The sequence below is a fragment of the Symphodus melops genome, assembly GCF_947650265.1.
Source record: "Symphodus melops genome assembly, chromosome: 17".
In the NCBI taxonomy this organism is placed as follows: Eukaryota; Metazoa; Chordata; class Actinopteri; order Labriformes; family Labridae; genus Symphodus; species Symphodus melops.
In genome coordinates, this window is record NC_136707.1 from 18558792 (window position 1) to 18577002 (window position 18211).

The 18211-nt window shown below is 42.4% G+C and overlaps 1 protein-coding gene across 5 annotated transcripts in view; it reads right to left on the minus strand.

Moving 5' to 3' along the window:
* Positions 1-2173: 2173 nt before the first annotated feature.
* The window catches only part of cyth1a (cytohesin 1a), a 45433-nt gene continuing 29395 nt past the window's right edge, over positions 2174-18211 (minus strand). For 3 of the 5 annotated variants that reach the window (XM_079367179.1, XM_079367177.1, XM_079367180.1), the window contains 12 exons: positions 15631-15713; positions 13669-13733; positions 12468-12534; positions 12237-12355; positions 10710-10790; positions 10350-10462; positions 9479-9627; positions 9279-9391; positions 5862-5940; positions 5712-5780; positions 5265-5419; positions 2174-4243 (listed from right to left, as the gene is read on the minus strand). In XM_079367179.1, the coding sequence (XP_079223305.1) occupies positions 4165-4243; positions 5265-5419; positions 5712-5780; positions 5862-5940; positions 9279-9391; positions 9479-9627; positions 10350-10462; positions 10710-10790; positions 12237-12355; positions 12468-12534; positions 13669-13733; positions 15631-15713 (1172 nt within the window). In that variant the 3' untranslated portion in view covers positions 2174-4164. The remainder of the gene's footprint in view (positions 4244-5264; positions 5420-5711; positions 5781-5861; positions 5941-9278; positions 9392-9478; positions 9628-10349; positions 10463-10709; positions 10791-12236; positions 12356-12467; positions 12535-13668; positions 13734-15630; positions 15714-18211) is intronic. The other 2 variants (XM_079367176.1, XM_079367178.1) reach the window with 1 other exon arrangement.

Here is an 18211-nt window from a genome sequence, read left to right on the forward strand (position 1 = left end):
TGTTCTACAGATCTACTTTCTGTACAGTACATGAACCCTTGCCCTTTTGTTCCCTTCCACTGTACAGTATATCATGTCCGCATTCTCCTACACAAACCTCAACTTCTCCAGAAAGACAAAGTGAGAAACACATTGAGAAACATGAGAAGCAAAGGACACAGTGAAAAAAACAGACTTCCCTGCTGCTGTTACTGTTTCACCTCAACCACCACACATCACATTCTCAACTCTTTTTTTTTTTTTTTTTTCTTTCAATCGCCGTGGCAACGTGCCTCTCATTTCCCATCAGTCACGGTCACCCCCTTGGCCCTGCTCAGTAAATCTCCAAAACGACATTATCCTCCTGTTTCACAGCAGCCGTGTAAATATTGTTTGACTCCAGTTGTGCAGAAAGGATTGTGTACAATCTCTCATCTACTTTGTTTTCTCAACAAAACTCAAATATCACAATGCACAATGCAAGGCAGGAGTCCTGTTTAGCTAACATTTTGCCCTTATGTTTTTTCAATTCACATCTGGAAGACATTTTTCATAATTTGCACCCATATTCCCCTCTAAATGATGCATGTTGTGACTCAGAAGAATATAATAAAGGAAAGCACCTTATCATTTCACCATGACATTGGGCATCATTTACTGATTTTCATCTTTCCCAGATTAAAGGGCTTTTGAAATCTTGTTGGTCTTCTGGCATTTTGCTGCTCAAATAAACATGTTTCAACTCGTATAAAGTCAGGTATTCAGAAACCCGGGGACAGAACGGTTACCTTCTCCAGCCACTAAAACCTCACTCGTATGTGGCAGTGCCGTACATGTGGCATTTTGTGTGCAGTGAGGTTCAGGCGAAAAGTGTTTTTGCGAATGAAAATAAAAGTTAAATCATAAAAGAAACTTTGCAAATTTGTGTCGAATGTTGCCGTTTCTTTTTAATTAAAATTCATGTGAGATTTTTGCTGGTTATGACACAAACTGAAATAAAATTCTTATGTATGACCTCCAAAAACAAACAAAAGAAAATAGAGTGACTGTATTTAGAAGCTGTAAGAGTTGCAACAGGGTAGGTGTCAGACAAGATGATTTCCAGCATGCTGCAGAGACAGCTTTTGTTGAATTCTCAAAAGCAAATGTTAACAATGACTGATATGCAGGATTTTAAGAAAAACATATTCATCTGCTGTACATGTAATATAGGACAAGATCCGCAAAGGAATAAGATGTACCCCTTGTCCACAGGAGGCAGCAAATCTGACAAAAACCAAAGGTTGCTCTCAGAAGCTTTAATTTTAAAATAAAGCTGAATAAATCAAGAATGTCAAAGATGTTAACCACTGCTACAACCTTATAATCAGTCACTCATGTGTTATTATTCATAGGCATACATGACTACTGTATTTCTTTAAGTGTCTACATACGTCTATGAAACTAAAGGAGGAAGGTAGAAATATGCTATCAAGATTATCACCTGCTTAAATAAAGGACAATATATAATCATAGCGATTTCCCACAGCCCATTTTAAGTGTTAACATCAGGAGTCATTATCAGAAATCCAAAGATATCTGTAAATACACTCAGTATTTCTATCTTGGGTGTTGAAAAATGAAAATGTGCCCCAGTGTTTGAAGCGTGCTTCGTCCATTCAGAAAAAGCCATTTCCATCGATTGCTGTTCCAGGCATCATTTAATCTGATACAGTCACTTGTAAATATCGACCTTACCCCACCGCCCCGACTTTTGTGCCATGAATTCTTTAAAAGCAAGCTCGTGTTAACATATGAAGCGTTATAAAGCTGTAGATAAAGATTGGATTTAAAACAGAGTCGGGGTTCTTTTTTATAGATGGCGTGGTTGGAGTAACGCAAACTTTAGAGTTTGTGTGCTCAGTCCAAACAAAGAGGGACTAATTGAATTTCAGTGGAGCTAGTTTTCAGTATTCATGGACACGAAGCCGACTGGCTCCACTTAACCCATCATTTTATTAGTGATTGATTTAGCAAGAATGTATTTCAACTGGAATTAATAAACAACCTAAAAATGCACGTTTAATCTCCTCGTTTGCACTGCTCGTTTCCTTTCAGTCCCTATCAAATACTGCCACCTGCTGGAGCTCACGTGCTACTTTAAAATGATTTTACAAATGGTTCACGTAGCTCAGTAAAAGATGTTCAGAGCCAGTTTTGTGGTAAATTCGTCTTTATTTGAGCTTGATTAAATGGTAATGGTAGAAACCTCAAATCAAACATAATGAACTGTATGACAAAAGAAAATGGCACAACTAATAAGAAACAAAATGAAGACAAAATACCCACTATACATCTAAGTATGTACAACTTTGATAAATAAAGCAATACTGTCTAGAATTATGATTGTTTTGCATTTTTGCTTATTTCTATAGGAATAGTGCGCTGAGAGGTGCTGTGAGGAGAGGAACCAGGAAGCACGAGAGGCAGGAAATGATCAGGAGGCACACTGAAGAAAAAGAGGACAGAAGATACAAGTAGAAAAGACATCTGCTTGATGCAGACGCCAATGCATTTTTAAAAGTTGTACCTCAACAGTGTTTGAGCTGTTTGAAAAGTTCACACTTTACTGCATCAGCGTGGCCAGTCCTGGCAGCCATTTTCCCTCCATACAGCGCGATACAGTCCTCATATACCCAGTAGTTCTGTTTGTTTCACATGATACTTTGGATCCTGAGACAGGGGGGGGGGAACAGCCCATTCTGCTACACACATCGCTTCAATGAACACCTTCCTTATTGTGCTGCTTTAAAGCTTCTGAAACATGACATATATAATGCTTTATACATAACCTGAAACAGGAAGTACTGTACACGATCAATGAGGTTTGACTGGAGCCGAAAATGACATGATTTGTTTTACCTTTAAAAAGGTAACCCTGTACAATGAAGAAAACACATGGTAAAGGCAAGAAATAAAGATCGAATGTAGGGAAAAGAAACTCTGAAAATGACTGTCACTAACCAGCAGCTTTTCTCATCACATTTCATCCAGAGCGCCAGGCACTGTGCAGCACAAACTAACAATTCAGTTGGCTCTCTGTGTGAGCCAGTTATAGAAAGTGGTCTTGTTTTTAAGACTAGGCAAGAGCAAGAGAAAAATGTAAGGGTAGAAAGACAAAAAAAGGGCCCAAAAGTTGCCATCTCTTTAGACTTACAAAAAAAAAAGCTCACTTTGATCATCACAAATCTCTTTAAAATGACTCTAATCCCCAGGATGCACCTCCAGGATAAACAGGAAGTTAGCAGTGAGGACCAGATCAATCACTGAGACTTAACCAGACCCCTTTCATCTGCAGCCGTGCATCCCCACGGTGCAGCTTTACATTTACAAAAACAAAGTTGAGTGCGGGACACAGAAGAGGCTGTCGTGTTGTGACCATCATCCAAGTCAACGTAGACATCGAAAGCTTTAGATCTTTGAAACAATCTCCTGAGTGGCAACTGGATTTCAACAGAGAACTTTCTGTTCCTTTTTTGTTTTCTATTTTTTTTTATAAAATAGCTAACAGTTGGCAAAGCAGACCCTCCCTCCTAAACCGCCTCCCCCCTACAGATTTAGTTGCAAGAACTTTTTTTTTATTTTATTACAAAAGCAAAAAGACAAAAAAAATCTCCAGAGGAATTTACAGTAAAGCTGTAAAAATAGACACGTACTACCCTAACATATTAAAGCACATAAGAAACGGTCTTTTCTGTTCTTTCAGAAAGCGAGGAACATTTTGGTTGGGTGCCACACTCGTTCAGACCTGCTGAGTTTTAACGATGTGTGCAATGAGGGACAGCATGAGTGTATGCATGTTGTGTATGTGTGTTTTTAAAGCATCTTCTGAAGAGATTTTGCAGAATCTCTTTTGAACTCATATAGAGACAGAGACAGAGTGCACACACAAAGCTGAGAGAGAAAGAGAGACACATTCAGAGAGGAGGTTAGAGCAGGTTTTGACCCTGACTCTTATCTAGAGACCCCAGCATGCTTCCTGTTTTTCTGGCCTGTGAAAGTCCAAAAGCCAGGTCGAATTGGTATGCTAGAGAAATCCCCTGGAGAGACCTCGACCGTGGCCTCTGCACAGGCCCAGACAGGGCGAGCAGATATCCGGAAACCCCCCTGCTCTGTCGTGTGCAACGTCTTGAGTGTTGAGCAGCTTTAGTGCCTCTTCATGGATGAAACCCTTTTCTTCCTGGCTGCGAGCATCTCGTAGAAGGGATCCCTGCTGATGGCAGCTCTGTGGGCAGATGCAGGCGAGAATGTCAGGGGCACAGGATGCAGCACCTCTATGTACCTCAGACAACACCTTTAATGAGAACGCATCTTAACAGAGAGAGAGAACTATGGGCAGATGTTGCATCTCCTGTCCTCTATGAACTATCTGTATTCACACTTACACACGCTGCATTATTATAAAAATAATTCAGGATGTTTGATTCTTTTTTTTTTTTATCATATTCGTCCACTATGAATTGTCCCGGTAGTTTCTTTTCTGATTTTGACGACTGTGTCTGTTGTGATTTAGTTTTTCTGAGGTCAGGATGGCTATTCCCTGCATGTCTCATAAATATGTCACAATAGACATCAACGTTACTTATCATAGCTGTAAAAATATGTGGTTGGGCTTGACGATTGCCCACACCTTCCCAACTCCTTGCAATTGTGATGCACTGCATTTGCCGTTTGACTTTTTATTGAAAGGGTAAAATGCTCCTTCTCTGACAGCAGAAGTAGAAAATGTGAATTTTCTTGAACAACCTATTCTAATGCAAACAATACACTTTAATATGCTTCAGCGTGTGCAGAGAGCCCCTTGAAGGACAGGAAAGTGGGCCGTCATTCAACCTGAATGTTGCCCTGGTAACCGTGATTCAGTGAACCTACAGAATGGACCATGCTTCTTGGGGGCATTTCTCCATAAACTAAGAGCTGTCCACTTGTGATTAGATTACCCAGAGTGCACAGGGACATGAGTGCTAACGGCAGCTCTCTCACATGACCAGGATTAGTTAATGACTATCTTTTTTCTGTTTGTTTAGAACAGACCTTGGAATTCATGAGTTGAGTTGGAGCATAAAAACATCATCTGCAATAACAACCCTCCGAGCTTTAGAGACAGTGATCTCTACCTCCACATCTCTGATCTCTCCACACTAATGAGCCAAAATGTCATCAAATATATCATTGAATATTTTGAAGGACTGGGGGTGACAAATACACCCTTTACCATATTACACCTTAAAAAAGTAATCATTTACTTGATGCTGTTCATCCATTCATCTTTCTCCTCTGCGGTCGGGGCCGAGATACGGTAGAAGGTGTGGTTGCCCTCGACAACACGTCCGTCAGCCTCAGTCTTGCATGCCTTTATTACCTGGTCCTTGTTGTCAGGGATAAAAAGCTCAAAGCAATTCTGCGAAGGGAAGAGAATGATGGTAAGCAATGACAAAGAGTTCAATGTCTTCGTGAAAAATATCAAAAATAAATCCTGGATTATTTTATCCTGATTTTGATTTGTGTGCACTTTAATTTGAATGTCACTCTTTAGGGATTTAAGTTCATCTATGCAACAGACGTCATTAAATATTACATAACTGTGTAAAATGTTCCTAAGTATAAAAAGCTGTCAAGTTAAGTCATCAACACCAGTACACCTCTGACTAGTTGCAATACCACGATGATCCAGTAGAGGGAGTTACACTTACAGGTTTCTTATCTTCCACCTCTTTGATGCTCAGGTTCTCCAGTGGGATGATTCCTCTCGGTTCTTTGTCCTGTACACGTATAGAGCATGAACAACAGGAACAGATGGAGCTCCTGTTTGACCATAATTATTATGTTTTAGCCGTACTCACTGTGGTGTACTCAAAGTAATACAGACAGTTGTCTGTGAGGATGAACCACCTCCTCTTCCAGGTTTTCACTCGTCCCCCTGTGGAGCAAACAGCCAGAGTTAGAGAAGCTGGGCGAGAGACCGAGAAACGAGAACCGAAGCGTCGGGTCGAGCAGCACACAGGCGGACAGATGTACGGGCAGACAGACAGATGACGGCTCCAGAGGGCTCCTGTTACCCAGAACATAATGAGATTCACCTTTAACCACCAATGCACCATGCGCTCACCATCACCACAGCTGCAAAGCCCTAAGTAGCGTTTTCTTAACAGTATAACCCTTAATTGCATCGCCTCTTTAATGTGTCAATTCAAGGTCTTTTAGTTAATTGCAGTCAATGTGAAGATGCTAAACGATAAAGCTGCATGCCTCATTAAAATGTCTTAGAATGGCTGACTCAGAGTAATACGGCTGGAAGGCCAGGATCGATAGGAAGGATACAGATCTGTGTGATTTACACTCTCTGAATTTAATGAACCACCCAATGAAGTTACAGGAAGACGAATATAAATGTGGAAAGAAAGTTCTCCAGTGAGTATCAGAGGGCTGAAGGTGGCTGAGGATTAAGCTGTCTTTCAAGGGATCGCTGGTTAACTCTGCGCTCGCTGATCTGAAGCTGACCTTTCACCCCCTTTGTCACCCATACTTCCTGTGAGGGGGGAAACCTGATCACAGGAACAGATGGCAGCCTCGCTCTGGGAGGATGAGATGCCTACAAACAAGGGGGGCCGGGGCTATGCTCCTCTCCTCTACAGGCATCTCAGACTTAAATTTCCTGTTTTGGTTTTATTGAGAGACTTCTCAGTCGTATGGGAGCAGCGTCCAGTGAGTAGGGGGATGACATAAAGAGCTAAGCCTCGTCTAGACTATGGGCTAAACCACCACCAATGTTAGTAAAAAGCTGTATGTTGAAACCCATCTTCCAGGACAGAGGAGGCTTTGAGGATACAGACACGAAGAACACACTTTTACCATCATATAACAGCAGCAGCACTGTATATGATATCCCATCATATCACACACATCATGATAGGTCAAACACTTCACTCGTTGTTTTTTGTAATCTACAGACGCCATCTAACCATTGTCACTCGACAGGTAGAGATGTAGAGACCCTCTCCACATATCCACTCGTCAGTGTGCGGGGACAAAAAAAGCAGACGAACAGGAAACACAAACGTAATGGCAGAATCACACGGCTGAGGGCTGGCACCCACTGTTGATTGGGTTGGTTTTGGAGGATTGTGCTTTAGTGGTCTTGTCAGTTCCCGTCACTCCAAGAAATAGAGGTTGACCTCCTCCTGTGCAAGAATGTCTGGGACGAGGCAGGACGTCCCAGCAGATTGTTGCAGAGGTGTGCGGGTGGTGCTACAGCCGGAGCGGAGCTGAGTGGAGGGACTGTGGGAGGCTAGGCGAGTCAAGGTTCATTGTTTTTAAACTGTATAATTCTTTGGGAATTAACTTGTAATCTTTCTGAAGCATTATGAGGGTTTAAAATTGAATAGGAAAGACAAGAACGCACAGTCAAAACCATGTGCACTTTAAATAAAGGTTTAGCACGCTCGTCTGCCCACACCTCTCTCCCACAGTTTGGTCCAGTCCAGTTCAGCACCACAGCCAGTCGCAGCCACGGTTACCCTTTAGATCCATAAACAGCAAAAGATAAAGAGTGCAGAGCCACAGTGTTGAAAAGGTGCATTATTCCCTTTTCCATGTAACCACAGAGCAAACAAACGTCAGCCGGTGGCTAACTGGGTTCATGATCAATTTGGAGAGTCGAGCGAGCTGAAGTCCTTTGCTGTGCTCGCTGTGTGGAAAAAGAGATAATGCAGCTTCCAAAACAATCTGAGAGCAAAGAGAGTGACCACCACAGCATACAAAGATGAGAGGGTCAAAGTGCCCAGTAGAGTGGTCACAAAGCGTCAGCTCCCCGAGCCGAGCCCACGAGGGTGGCAAACCAACCCCGGTAACCTCCCACAGAGATAAAAGAGTGTGGACGAACCATGAGCTCGATGACAGACTGAACAGACAAACATCTGAAGCTCAAATGAGTCGATGGAGAGATTAAAACAATCCCACAGACAAAAACACAAAGAAAACCCCCTTTGAGAACAAATACCAAAAAAAAAACTAAAAACTAAATAAAGAAAAAAAGAACTAAAAGCATGGCGGACCACCAAAAGCACCTGAGAGCTGAGAGATGGACTAGCATTTGGGAAGAGCAGATGTACATACCTCCTGAGGAAAGACAACAGCCAAAATCATGGGAACAAACAAACAAACGAAGAGGAAAAGAAAACAACAAAAAAATCAAATTAAATGATAAGGAATTATTACACCACAGTCCGTTAAATCTGGTTCCAGGGAGGATTTGATGCACTGCTTTACAGCCTTTTTTTAAAAACCGTTTTAAAGAACTCTTTTTGAAATAACAGTCAACAGTTTCTCCCCGCTGCTGTTATTCTATCAGTCCACAAGGGGGAGCTCTACTCAAGGCCCAGCCACTGTAAAGCATTACATTAAATATCACCTCCACTTCGGTTACATCCATTTCTTTACCTTCCACCTTGATTGTTTTTACTCAGATCGTCCAATGGCCAGTCATTGGAGACAGAGTCATTCTTTAATACCTGACTGTAGTCCATTGTAAAGATTCACAGCGATTGGAGGCATCATTTTCACCTTAGATGTTCAAGCTTTAAGTATCGAGTCATTGTGAATCAGTACAACAGAAAGAGATCTCAGAGAAAACAGAGGATAAAGAGTTCAGGGGTCGGAGGTTGTGTTTTTCTGCTGGTACAGGGACAACAGTCTGTGAAGTTTACCAGCTGAGCTAGTGCAAAAGTTTGTATGTGATCAGGCTGTTTGTGTCCACGCACATGAAGAAGAGTTGGCAACAGTTCAGGATAAAAGAGACTCTTAAACAACCAAACACTGGTTACATTTAATTGGGTAAAAACATGAAGTATCTGTGAAAAGGTAAACCTCCAAATGTTCAGCACGACTCGACACTTAGTGCTCTAATGAAAACCTTCTAAACTTTATGAACACTATCCTGGTGTCTCAGCTCGATTAGTATGTGTTGATGGAGTGTATGAATGTGGACTGTCTTTAATAATTCAAAGTCATCCACATGTGATGGTCTGATCTCTAAGCTTCATTAAAAATACATTAAAGCAGGCTGAGATGTCTTCACATATCCTGGTGTGAGTGTGCATACACACACACACACCGGAACACGCTCACAAATGAGCACATACACACCGGAGGGTTATTGACCGTGGGGGAGAAATTGGTTATCACTTCATGAGGGTTGAAGACTCAACATTTATCAGCACTTTTCCACATTGAGGAGTGGCACATGTGTCCGGTGTCACTCACCCAGTTTTAGCAGCCAGCCCTCTCGGTCTGGGTTGAAGAAGGTGTGCGTTAGGTCGTTGCCGTCATCCTCTGGGATTTTGAAAGGCTCATTCTTGATGCTGTCATACAGATTCTGAGTGTGTAAAGGGGAGCAGGTTTGAGATAAGACGACTCACAAGGAGATTAAAAGTAGAACGGTGAGTTTGAAAGCGGCATTAACCCTGAGCAGGTCTTCAGGTAAGTCTCCTCCGTCGTTGATTCCTCTGTTCATGGAGATGAAGCGCTCCACTGTAGGCTTGTCCTTCACGTTAGGGTTGTGGAGACTGGTGTTCAGCATGATGATGGCAAATGATAAGATGTAACAGGTGTCTGAAATACATACACACAAAACACGTGGTGATTACTCCGTGAGGGAGAGAGATGAGCTTTGTAAGCCAACGAAAGGTTGCTGTTTGCCACAAATCTGCTGCCAGTTTTTAATGTAGTGTTTAAATATGAATGTAAATTAGCTGAGCAGAAAGGCCTGCACTTAGGGGATCGCAGTCAGGCAGAGAGGGAACGGCGAAGATTTGTTAGCGAGGAGAGTGGGTAGGAGTGGGAGGCTGCGCGTGGGCAGCTGAGTGATCGTGGACGCGCACTCTGCTGCGCGTGCGTTTGATAAAAGTCGACATGGCGAGCACACGGCTGACACAGCAGCACTCTATCTGGCCTGTTGAAAAGTCCCATGAATAATTAAATAATCCATCTGCATCCATGTTAACGGCAGTCATCTGTCTGTTAGGGGCATAATTTCCCAAAAGCCAGACACCTCAGCAGACTTTTTGTCTGCTAAATAAAGCAGTTCAGAGATGACATGCCATTAGATCTCAGTGCAACACTGGAAACTGGGAGCTTTAGTCCAGAGCAAGTCGATTAAGTAATTACAAAGTTTTCAAACTTAAATATTTTGATTGGGAATGGTAGCTGGTCTGCAAAATTCATTATTATTAGAGGAAAAAAAATGTTACTCAAATCTGAAGTTCATGTATCGTGTTCCTCATTTTTTTGAATGATAACTCGAAAAGGTGTGCTGTTAGCAGAGAAGGTTCTACCTGTGGACTGGAAAACACCAGGGTTGCATGTGCAGTAGCGCTGAGCGAAGGCCTCCATCATGCGGTCGATCTTCTGAGCTTCTCCTGGAAGCCGAAAACTCCACAAGAACTGTCTGAAAGGGGAAACAGCTGAGTAATTAGACTCGGAGTTGTTGTAATAAAAAAAGCCAAACGATCTCTCATTAAGCTGTAGAGTTTAAAAAACAGCTGCGACTTTAAAGAGATCCACCAAGAGGACTCTTAAAAAAACAGATCACTTCATATATGATTGAAAGGAATGAAGGGAGTCTACGAGGGTCTGGCAAAGGACTTGGTGAGCTTGATGCAGACCTGCGAGGTCTTGTGCAGATACTGTCTTACCTTAAAGCCTGAACCAGGTTGAGGTCTGTGAACTCATGAAGCTCCACAAATGCGTGGAGGACTTGGAGATTTAAATCATCTCTACAGGAGACAAAAAAGGAAAACATGTCTGGTCAATGGTTAAGAAAAGTCCATTTAAAATCTAAAACATATGACACAGTAAATAATGATTTCATTATGCAAGTCGTTTTCTTCAGGAATTAAGAAATAATGTTGTCTTTCACAAGCCAACAAATATTTATCAAAGATCAACAAATATCATTCTTTTTATTAAAAATTCCAAAATTCAGAGGAAGTCTCATTCATCCAGCAGCGCACAGAATCAAAACGTACAGTTTATCATTATAAAGACAAACAAAGGGCAAATATTCATAGAAGGAAGCAGGAAGTGTTTTTTTTTATTAAAAGTGTTGGTACCAGTGTCTCAGTGTAATCATACAACACTGTAGGACTCATAACAGTTCACACAAAGTCAAGCACCAAGAGGTAACTACATCTTGTTGATGTACTACTCATTTCCCAGAGTGCAACACAACAGCTGATAGTCCTCTGTGGCTTTAAAACAAAGGCTTTATTTAAAGATCTTGGCTTGAGTGACATCACTTTTGTCACTTCACCAGTATTTCTAAGCTCTTTAAGATCCCTCAATATTTGCAGTGATACTTTCCACAATGTGCTCTTTTGGTGAAGTCGGCTCAATCTGAGGCCTCAGCTAAGGGTGGGATTTTGCTCACATTGGCTTAAGAGGTCTTAGAAGGTCTTAGAAGGTCCAAAGAGACCCCCCCACCCCACCCCACCCCGCCCCCATTCATTTATCATCTGATCTTGATCATGACATCATTCCCAACCCTCCTGACCTTCAGAGTGAATGATCTGCCCTGTGGGATTATGGGACGGCTCTGAGGAGCTCTCGTTTACTGAGTCATATATAGTCACCACGTTTCCCAGTAGACGAGTGACCAATCCGATCCCAAGATCCCAGCGCCGCTCCAGCCCCTCCTTTCAGAATCAAAAACACTTGGAGAGATGATAACAATCGCACTGAAAGCATCCATCAAGGGCCAGAGCTCCATTTCCTGGTTTGAGCTCACAGACCACACCCTGAGTGTAACTCTGCCCTACAGTCCCTGAGCAGCGAGTACCATTCTTCACATCCATTAGCATGTCCTGTGGTTTGTGTCCAGTCTTATAAGGATGGTCTGACTTCTCCACTCAAATTTGTACATTTCCAAACACGTGCATTCTCGAGCTGTGAGTGTCTTGCTCGTGTTACTCATGAGTGAGTATGATAATCAAAGACAGATGGAAGCTGTTGAGTAAAGGACATCGTCTTCAGGAGATGGTCTAAATGTGGGACCAATCAAGTGTTTGGGAAAGGAAGGGCGTATTCCTGACCGAGAGGAAACACAGCAATATGGAAAATATGCACACGCACTATGATGCTTTTTGTCAACCACTCGAATGGCTGTTGGTGAAAGATAATAGAGAGACCGAGGGAAACACCCGACACTCCTTCTTAATACTGACCTCTCTCCGAGGTAATCTCCAATGGCTGTCTTGTTGAGGCCTTCGCCCTTGTAGAGGAATTGCGCGATGTCGTCGCTCGTATTCTTCAGCAAGTCATTCATGATCAGGAACTGGATCCCCTGAGAAAATGACACAACCCCAAGTCATGTCCTGCTTATGACGACATGTGGGACAAGTCATGTTTCTAAGAAATCAACACAGGTTTTTTTTGTTTTTTTTTTATCTACCCACCTTTTTAGGGTCCATGTTAAATTTCTTTCGGCCCATGGCCACCTGTTTATTCCTCTGCATATTTTTCCTAAAAAACATCAAAACGCAGGTCATGGTTAGCTGTGAGTTATGTGTAAATATGTTTGTACATGAAACAATTTCTGGACTACATGTAAAAAAAAAAAAAAAAAAAAACTACAAAAACAAATGTTTGTCCAGAATGTATCGTTTTAATACGTCCAACACTTTCTGGATTTAATGATTGAGTACTTGTTCAATAAAATGACAAAATAAAAATAAATCTAAGACAACCTCAGGACACCAGAACATTTCTGTGTTGAGAAGCTTAGTTGTTGTCTTTTTTAACATTTTTTCCTGATAAATCATTTTAAAATGCATCTCTGCTTCAAACTGCATATCAGCAAACTGATGCACCGTCATCAGATTTTTAAAATAACAACTCAATAACTCTATGCACTACATTTCCTGAGAGCGTCTTTCCCATTAACATTTTCCATTTGTTGGGCGGAGGCTGGCCGTTCTTCCTCTTCTACAGCCATGACAAAGCCATGATAAGGAGCTGAACATCATGCATATGGTAACATCTAATTTCTCAGGTCTTGAGTTATTCAGGGGCCAAAGTGCAATCCAAATGTCCAGCATCACCATGGTTACATCTGCATCCCCAGCCAGTGAGAGGTCACCACTTCTTCCCACTGATTTACGCACGCCAGCATTCCTTCTGCCTTTGTCTGCCAAAGTCCAACACTCAACTCTCTGAGGAGCTCAGAACACAGCATCAGATATTTTGTTCCATGATCACAGTAAACTTTGATCTCTAGAAGGTGCTGGAACCCTTAATGGGTTTGAGATCCAGGAGAAAATGCTTAGGATTATTTGGTAGCTGATGGGATCCCTATCCACTCGAGTAGACCAAACCCAAGCACTTGTCCTCTGGGACCATCCATTGTCTGCTTCTGCCCGTACACCCACTGCATTATTCAATGAGGCCGCCCATCGTGGGGGCGGGCCTGATGAAACATTTAAACTGCCCTTAAAAGCATACCCAATTTGGAGAGCATTTTTTTGTGTGGGTGAGTGACGGGATGGTCGGAGTCAATCAAACATTAATAATTGACAGCTTCATTTGCTAAGTTAATAGAAGGCAAACAGCAGGCAAATTCAGGCAAAACGTGCAAAGTGTCTGGTCCCTGATTCTTACCTCTCCTCAGTGGAACCCAGGTTCTCGATCTCACTCGTCACTTCTGCTATCTCATCCTTCAGCCGCTGCAGAAAAGACAAATGTTGGTGTTTGAATGTCTGAAGTATGATGTGACAAATAGTTCATCATTGACCTAGAAACTCTCCTGACACCAGAGGTGACCGACACAAACAACTTGCAAATGACTTGTATATAAACACAGGAGCTTTATTAGACAGTGCAGAGTGAGAGGCTGTTACCTCTGTGTGCCTGTGAGCCAGATGGCCTTTTGTTACATACAGTAAATACTCACATCAGTGCCACTCATTCCATAAAGAGAAAAGAGACACTTATGGCTGCTGATGGGCGAAAACTTTCCACACTCAACACATCCAGCTCTCAGTCCCTTAAAGTTCAAAAACTGATCACGAGAACCGTGTTTGTCTCGCATCAGTTAATGTCGTTTGCACGTGTGTGCTCTTCTTTAAAATCCTCTAAGGCTGAATTTGATTAGGCAGAGAATATTCAGAGATAACCTTCATACAAATGGAGCAGGAAAGCATAAAAGTGGATTACATTTCATGTGGCTTTATAGTGATTAATGGCCTTAAGAGGCAGATTTAGTTGATCATACCAGGCCTGCTGGTGCCAGACTGGCGCAGTTAGGCCGCTGCAGAGGGTAGAGGATGGAGTCAGTGACGTCAGATGAAAGTGTGGAATAATGGACTGTTGAATATGTGACAGCTTGTACACAGACTGAACACACTTTTGACAACGAGAGACTTAAAGGGTTACAATCATGGATCCTCTCAATTCACATCCAGTGTATCATTTCTTATGCATTATGCCACCGCACTATAGGCCAAACCACAAAGAGAACATCTGTGTTTTCAAAGCCTGCGCGGTCACAACACATTCTTCGGATGCTTGCGCCTGCAAACAAAGGCTGCGCTCATACAGGAAAGCGAGTGGTTGTGGTCGTGGGCCTTGACATGCGGGATCAGCAGAGGAGGGTGTGGGAGTCGACAAGAAGAGGGGTCAGTGTGATGACCAGAGAGGAGGCGAGGAGAGGACAGGGTGGGGGAAGGACTGTGGTGGTGGCCCGCGCTCATAAAAGAGAGGGTGTCAGGTCACACCTCCAATATTTGTCTTGAGGCAAGTTCTCCTACAAGCATAGAGGACAATCGTTCACCCCGGTGTGTCATTTGCTTGCAGGGCTGGTTATTGAGTGTCAGGCTGCCCTGAGCAGATCACACTGATGATCTGCTCTGCTCTGCTTTGAGGTGAAAACATTTTCATAGGCCCTGGACAGGAATCAAACAAACCACTTTAGGGAAATTCGGCCGAGCTGATTTGAATCCTGGCTCTCTTTGGAAAGAGCGTACAGATAGAACATAAGGGATAATGCACGAGTACCTTCCTCATAAGAGCATAATCCTGCTTTGTCTGTATGCTGGATCATTCACTAGATGTATTTTTATACACACATAGCGTATTCATTTGAAGGAAATTCAGTGCAATGACAACAGAAAAAGACAACCTGTATCCATGAATAGAGGCCTGTGTTGACATACTCCCTCTGCATCATGGCTTAACCATCAACAGAAAAGGTCTGCTGAGGAAGCGAGCACTTGGCAGGAAATGCCTCACATTCCACCTAGGGTCAAATGTTTGGAAGACTCCTTGCAAAAGAGAAACTGGATAGAAGGTAAATATTTGATCAAAAAGTCGAGGAGCTGCAGGCAAATGTCTGTATGATGGAGGTCAAGAAATGAAGACCCTATAACCAGACATTATCTGGACATGATGCTAATGTCTGACTTTTTTCCGACAGAAGAGTTAAGCTGAACGTGAGAGTGAGATGGATGTTCACTGATGTTATTTAAAAAGACTTACAGACTTGGTTTTTAAGGGACCATCTAATTTTTAATTTGTGGAAAACAATTAACACAACAACAGTCCTAAAATCTATTTCAATGTTACCTGGATGTCCTCGAGCAGCTCCTGCTTGCGCAGGCGGATGTTCTCCAGCTCCTGCTGCTCCTCTGGGGTGAGGTCGTCCGGTACTGTGAAGAGATGAGAGAGAGAGAAGATGAAGCCCAAAATATAATGCACCTTTATCCTTTTCTATGCATATCTGTCCCCCTGAGGCGTGTCCCTGAAGGCCTCTCTAAATCAGACATTCATATCAAAAGGTTATTAAATGCACATGGAAAGAATGTCCCATATAACATTCAATAAAAGATAGTAAGGATATTTCTTTGAGGCCGATCAGAGAGAAAAAACATAAAATGTCACAAACATTCACAGGTCACAGCAGCCAGGTGTGCTGTGAAGAGGGTTTATTTTTTGTGTAATCTGGCTGCTGAAATGAAACCGCCTCAGTCAGCCAGGCAGTGCGGAGCCTCAGCACCAGAGAGGCACAAACGTGACAGGTCTCACAGCGCTGCCTGTCCTCCCGTCACTCTCACCAAGGCTGTTATAATTGGCTTCATTTGTGTCAGAGACTGAAAGAAAGGCAATGACTTCTACTGGATGGACAATGTGTCTGTGTGAGCACAAACGCTTCTGGCACTCCAAGCATAAAAAAGGGACGCAATGAGTATCAGCACTGTAAGAGCAGTCCCTGTTAGATCCACATACAGTAAGCACTGCTCTCAAAGGGCCTTTACTCTCTTCTCAATACAGAATCAGTCTGTGATTGAATATCAACTTTTCTTTAAAAGAGGGCAAATAATCCCTTGCTGAAGTCCAATCTCTTTGATCAGTATGGAAATGTAAAAGGACATGATGAAAAGGCTTCTTCCTGTGAATCTATGGAAACATTGAGGATACTTTAGGGGACTGATTTCATCAATGCTTAAATGATTTATAAGAAACTACTAGACTCATAGAAATGAATAGTTTTTTACTCGATATATCTTATCTAGTTCACGTAGTATAACACTCAGAGCAACGCTGCCAGAAGGAAAGATACACATCAGTTCACGCATATTTTATCCAGATGGGAAGAGCAACAATCAAACTCTGTCATCCCTTACAGCATCGTTAGCTGAGCAAGTCACACCGGTTTAATGCTCTAAGAACATTTTTTGTTGCGCAGCCTTTTATCAGTGGTCAAGCAGAAACCCCTTCTGTGACCTCCCGTCATAAGAGTGAGACTGTGCTCGTGTCCACAGACTTTTAACAAGGTAAATGGGTTACAGGGTGGTGGAAGACGAGGACAGGGGAATCTTTGACAGAAGGTTGTTGATCATCCCTTCCTCTCTCCATCTACACGCCGGTGATATTTGTCCACACTCTTATATAACAACGCTGATTTAATTTTGCTTCCACATGATTCCCAGGGACTACATAGGCGGAAATTCATAACAAGATCTGTTTTTATATGAATTCAGGATGAACACAGACACGTTGGTAAATATAAACTAAAAAGAGTTAAAGCAGGATAGTGTACAAAGAAACAAGCAGGGTCATTAAAGCCAGAAACACGCCCGCTGCTTGTCTGTGAAGGCTCCAGACAATTATCTGCTCACATCAAGCAGACATTGTTCAATGCAGCTCCAAGTAAAGTCTGTTCATAGTGAGGCTTTTTTTTTTTTAATTCAGAAGTACTTTTTCTGACATGTTAGCTTCTCAGGAGTCATTGCTAACAAAGTAGGGAGGCATGTAGGAAAGGCGATTGATGTGTGAGTGTTAAACTGTGGACACAGGGTGCCTGCATTAAGAGGTCAGGGGAATGAAGGTGAAAAAAAGCCTAACAATAAATCTGGAACAGCGATCAATAAAGCAAGGACGAGGCAAGCCATCCGAGAAATTAAAGAGGCAAATACACAACGTTAATGTTCCTGTTTAAGAAGAGTCCATCCAAAAGCAAAACCCTAAAAGAAGGACTCATAGAAATGAATATGGCATATTGGAGAGTGCACTTCTTTATACTAAGCTAAACATGTTGAGCTAAACCCCCATGACACTGACTGGAATGTCTGTTAATGTTTACCGGGGTTAATAGACAATGGATATCCAAAACAAAACCCTGTTGTCTGTCTTGTTTTCTGACCCTGCAGTCCTCTCCAGGTTGACCTTTCTCACATTATACCTCTGCATCCATCCCAAGTGTTCAGGCTCTCCATGAAAACCAAAGTCAGATAGGTACAACGCTTCATGTTTACAAAGGGAGCTTAAAGCAAAAAAAAATAAAACTGTTTGGTTCCCTCAAGAGCAGCTAGCATCAGGGAAGCAGTGACAGTTTGATAAAGATAAAAGCTGCACAAGATGTCATATCTGAATGAGAACAAAGTGCTGACAGGTCAGATGATGGATGTGTCTTCATGACACTTTTCCCCTCCAATGGAGTGGACGAGTTTGTGTCGCACTGAGAAACCACAGAGCAGGCTGCATTTAAGAGAGAAGAAAAAAGCAGATGAGGAGGAAGAGCTTGGAGAATAAAGACCTTTATACTCTCTGTAATATGATGTCAGGTTGGGTGGCTGGTGGACGCCAGAGGCAGCCACGCCGCACGAAAACAGGAGAGCAGAAGAAAGACAACAAAACCACGGCATTC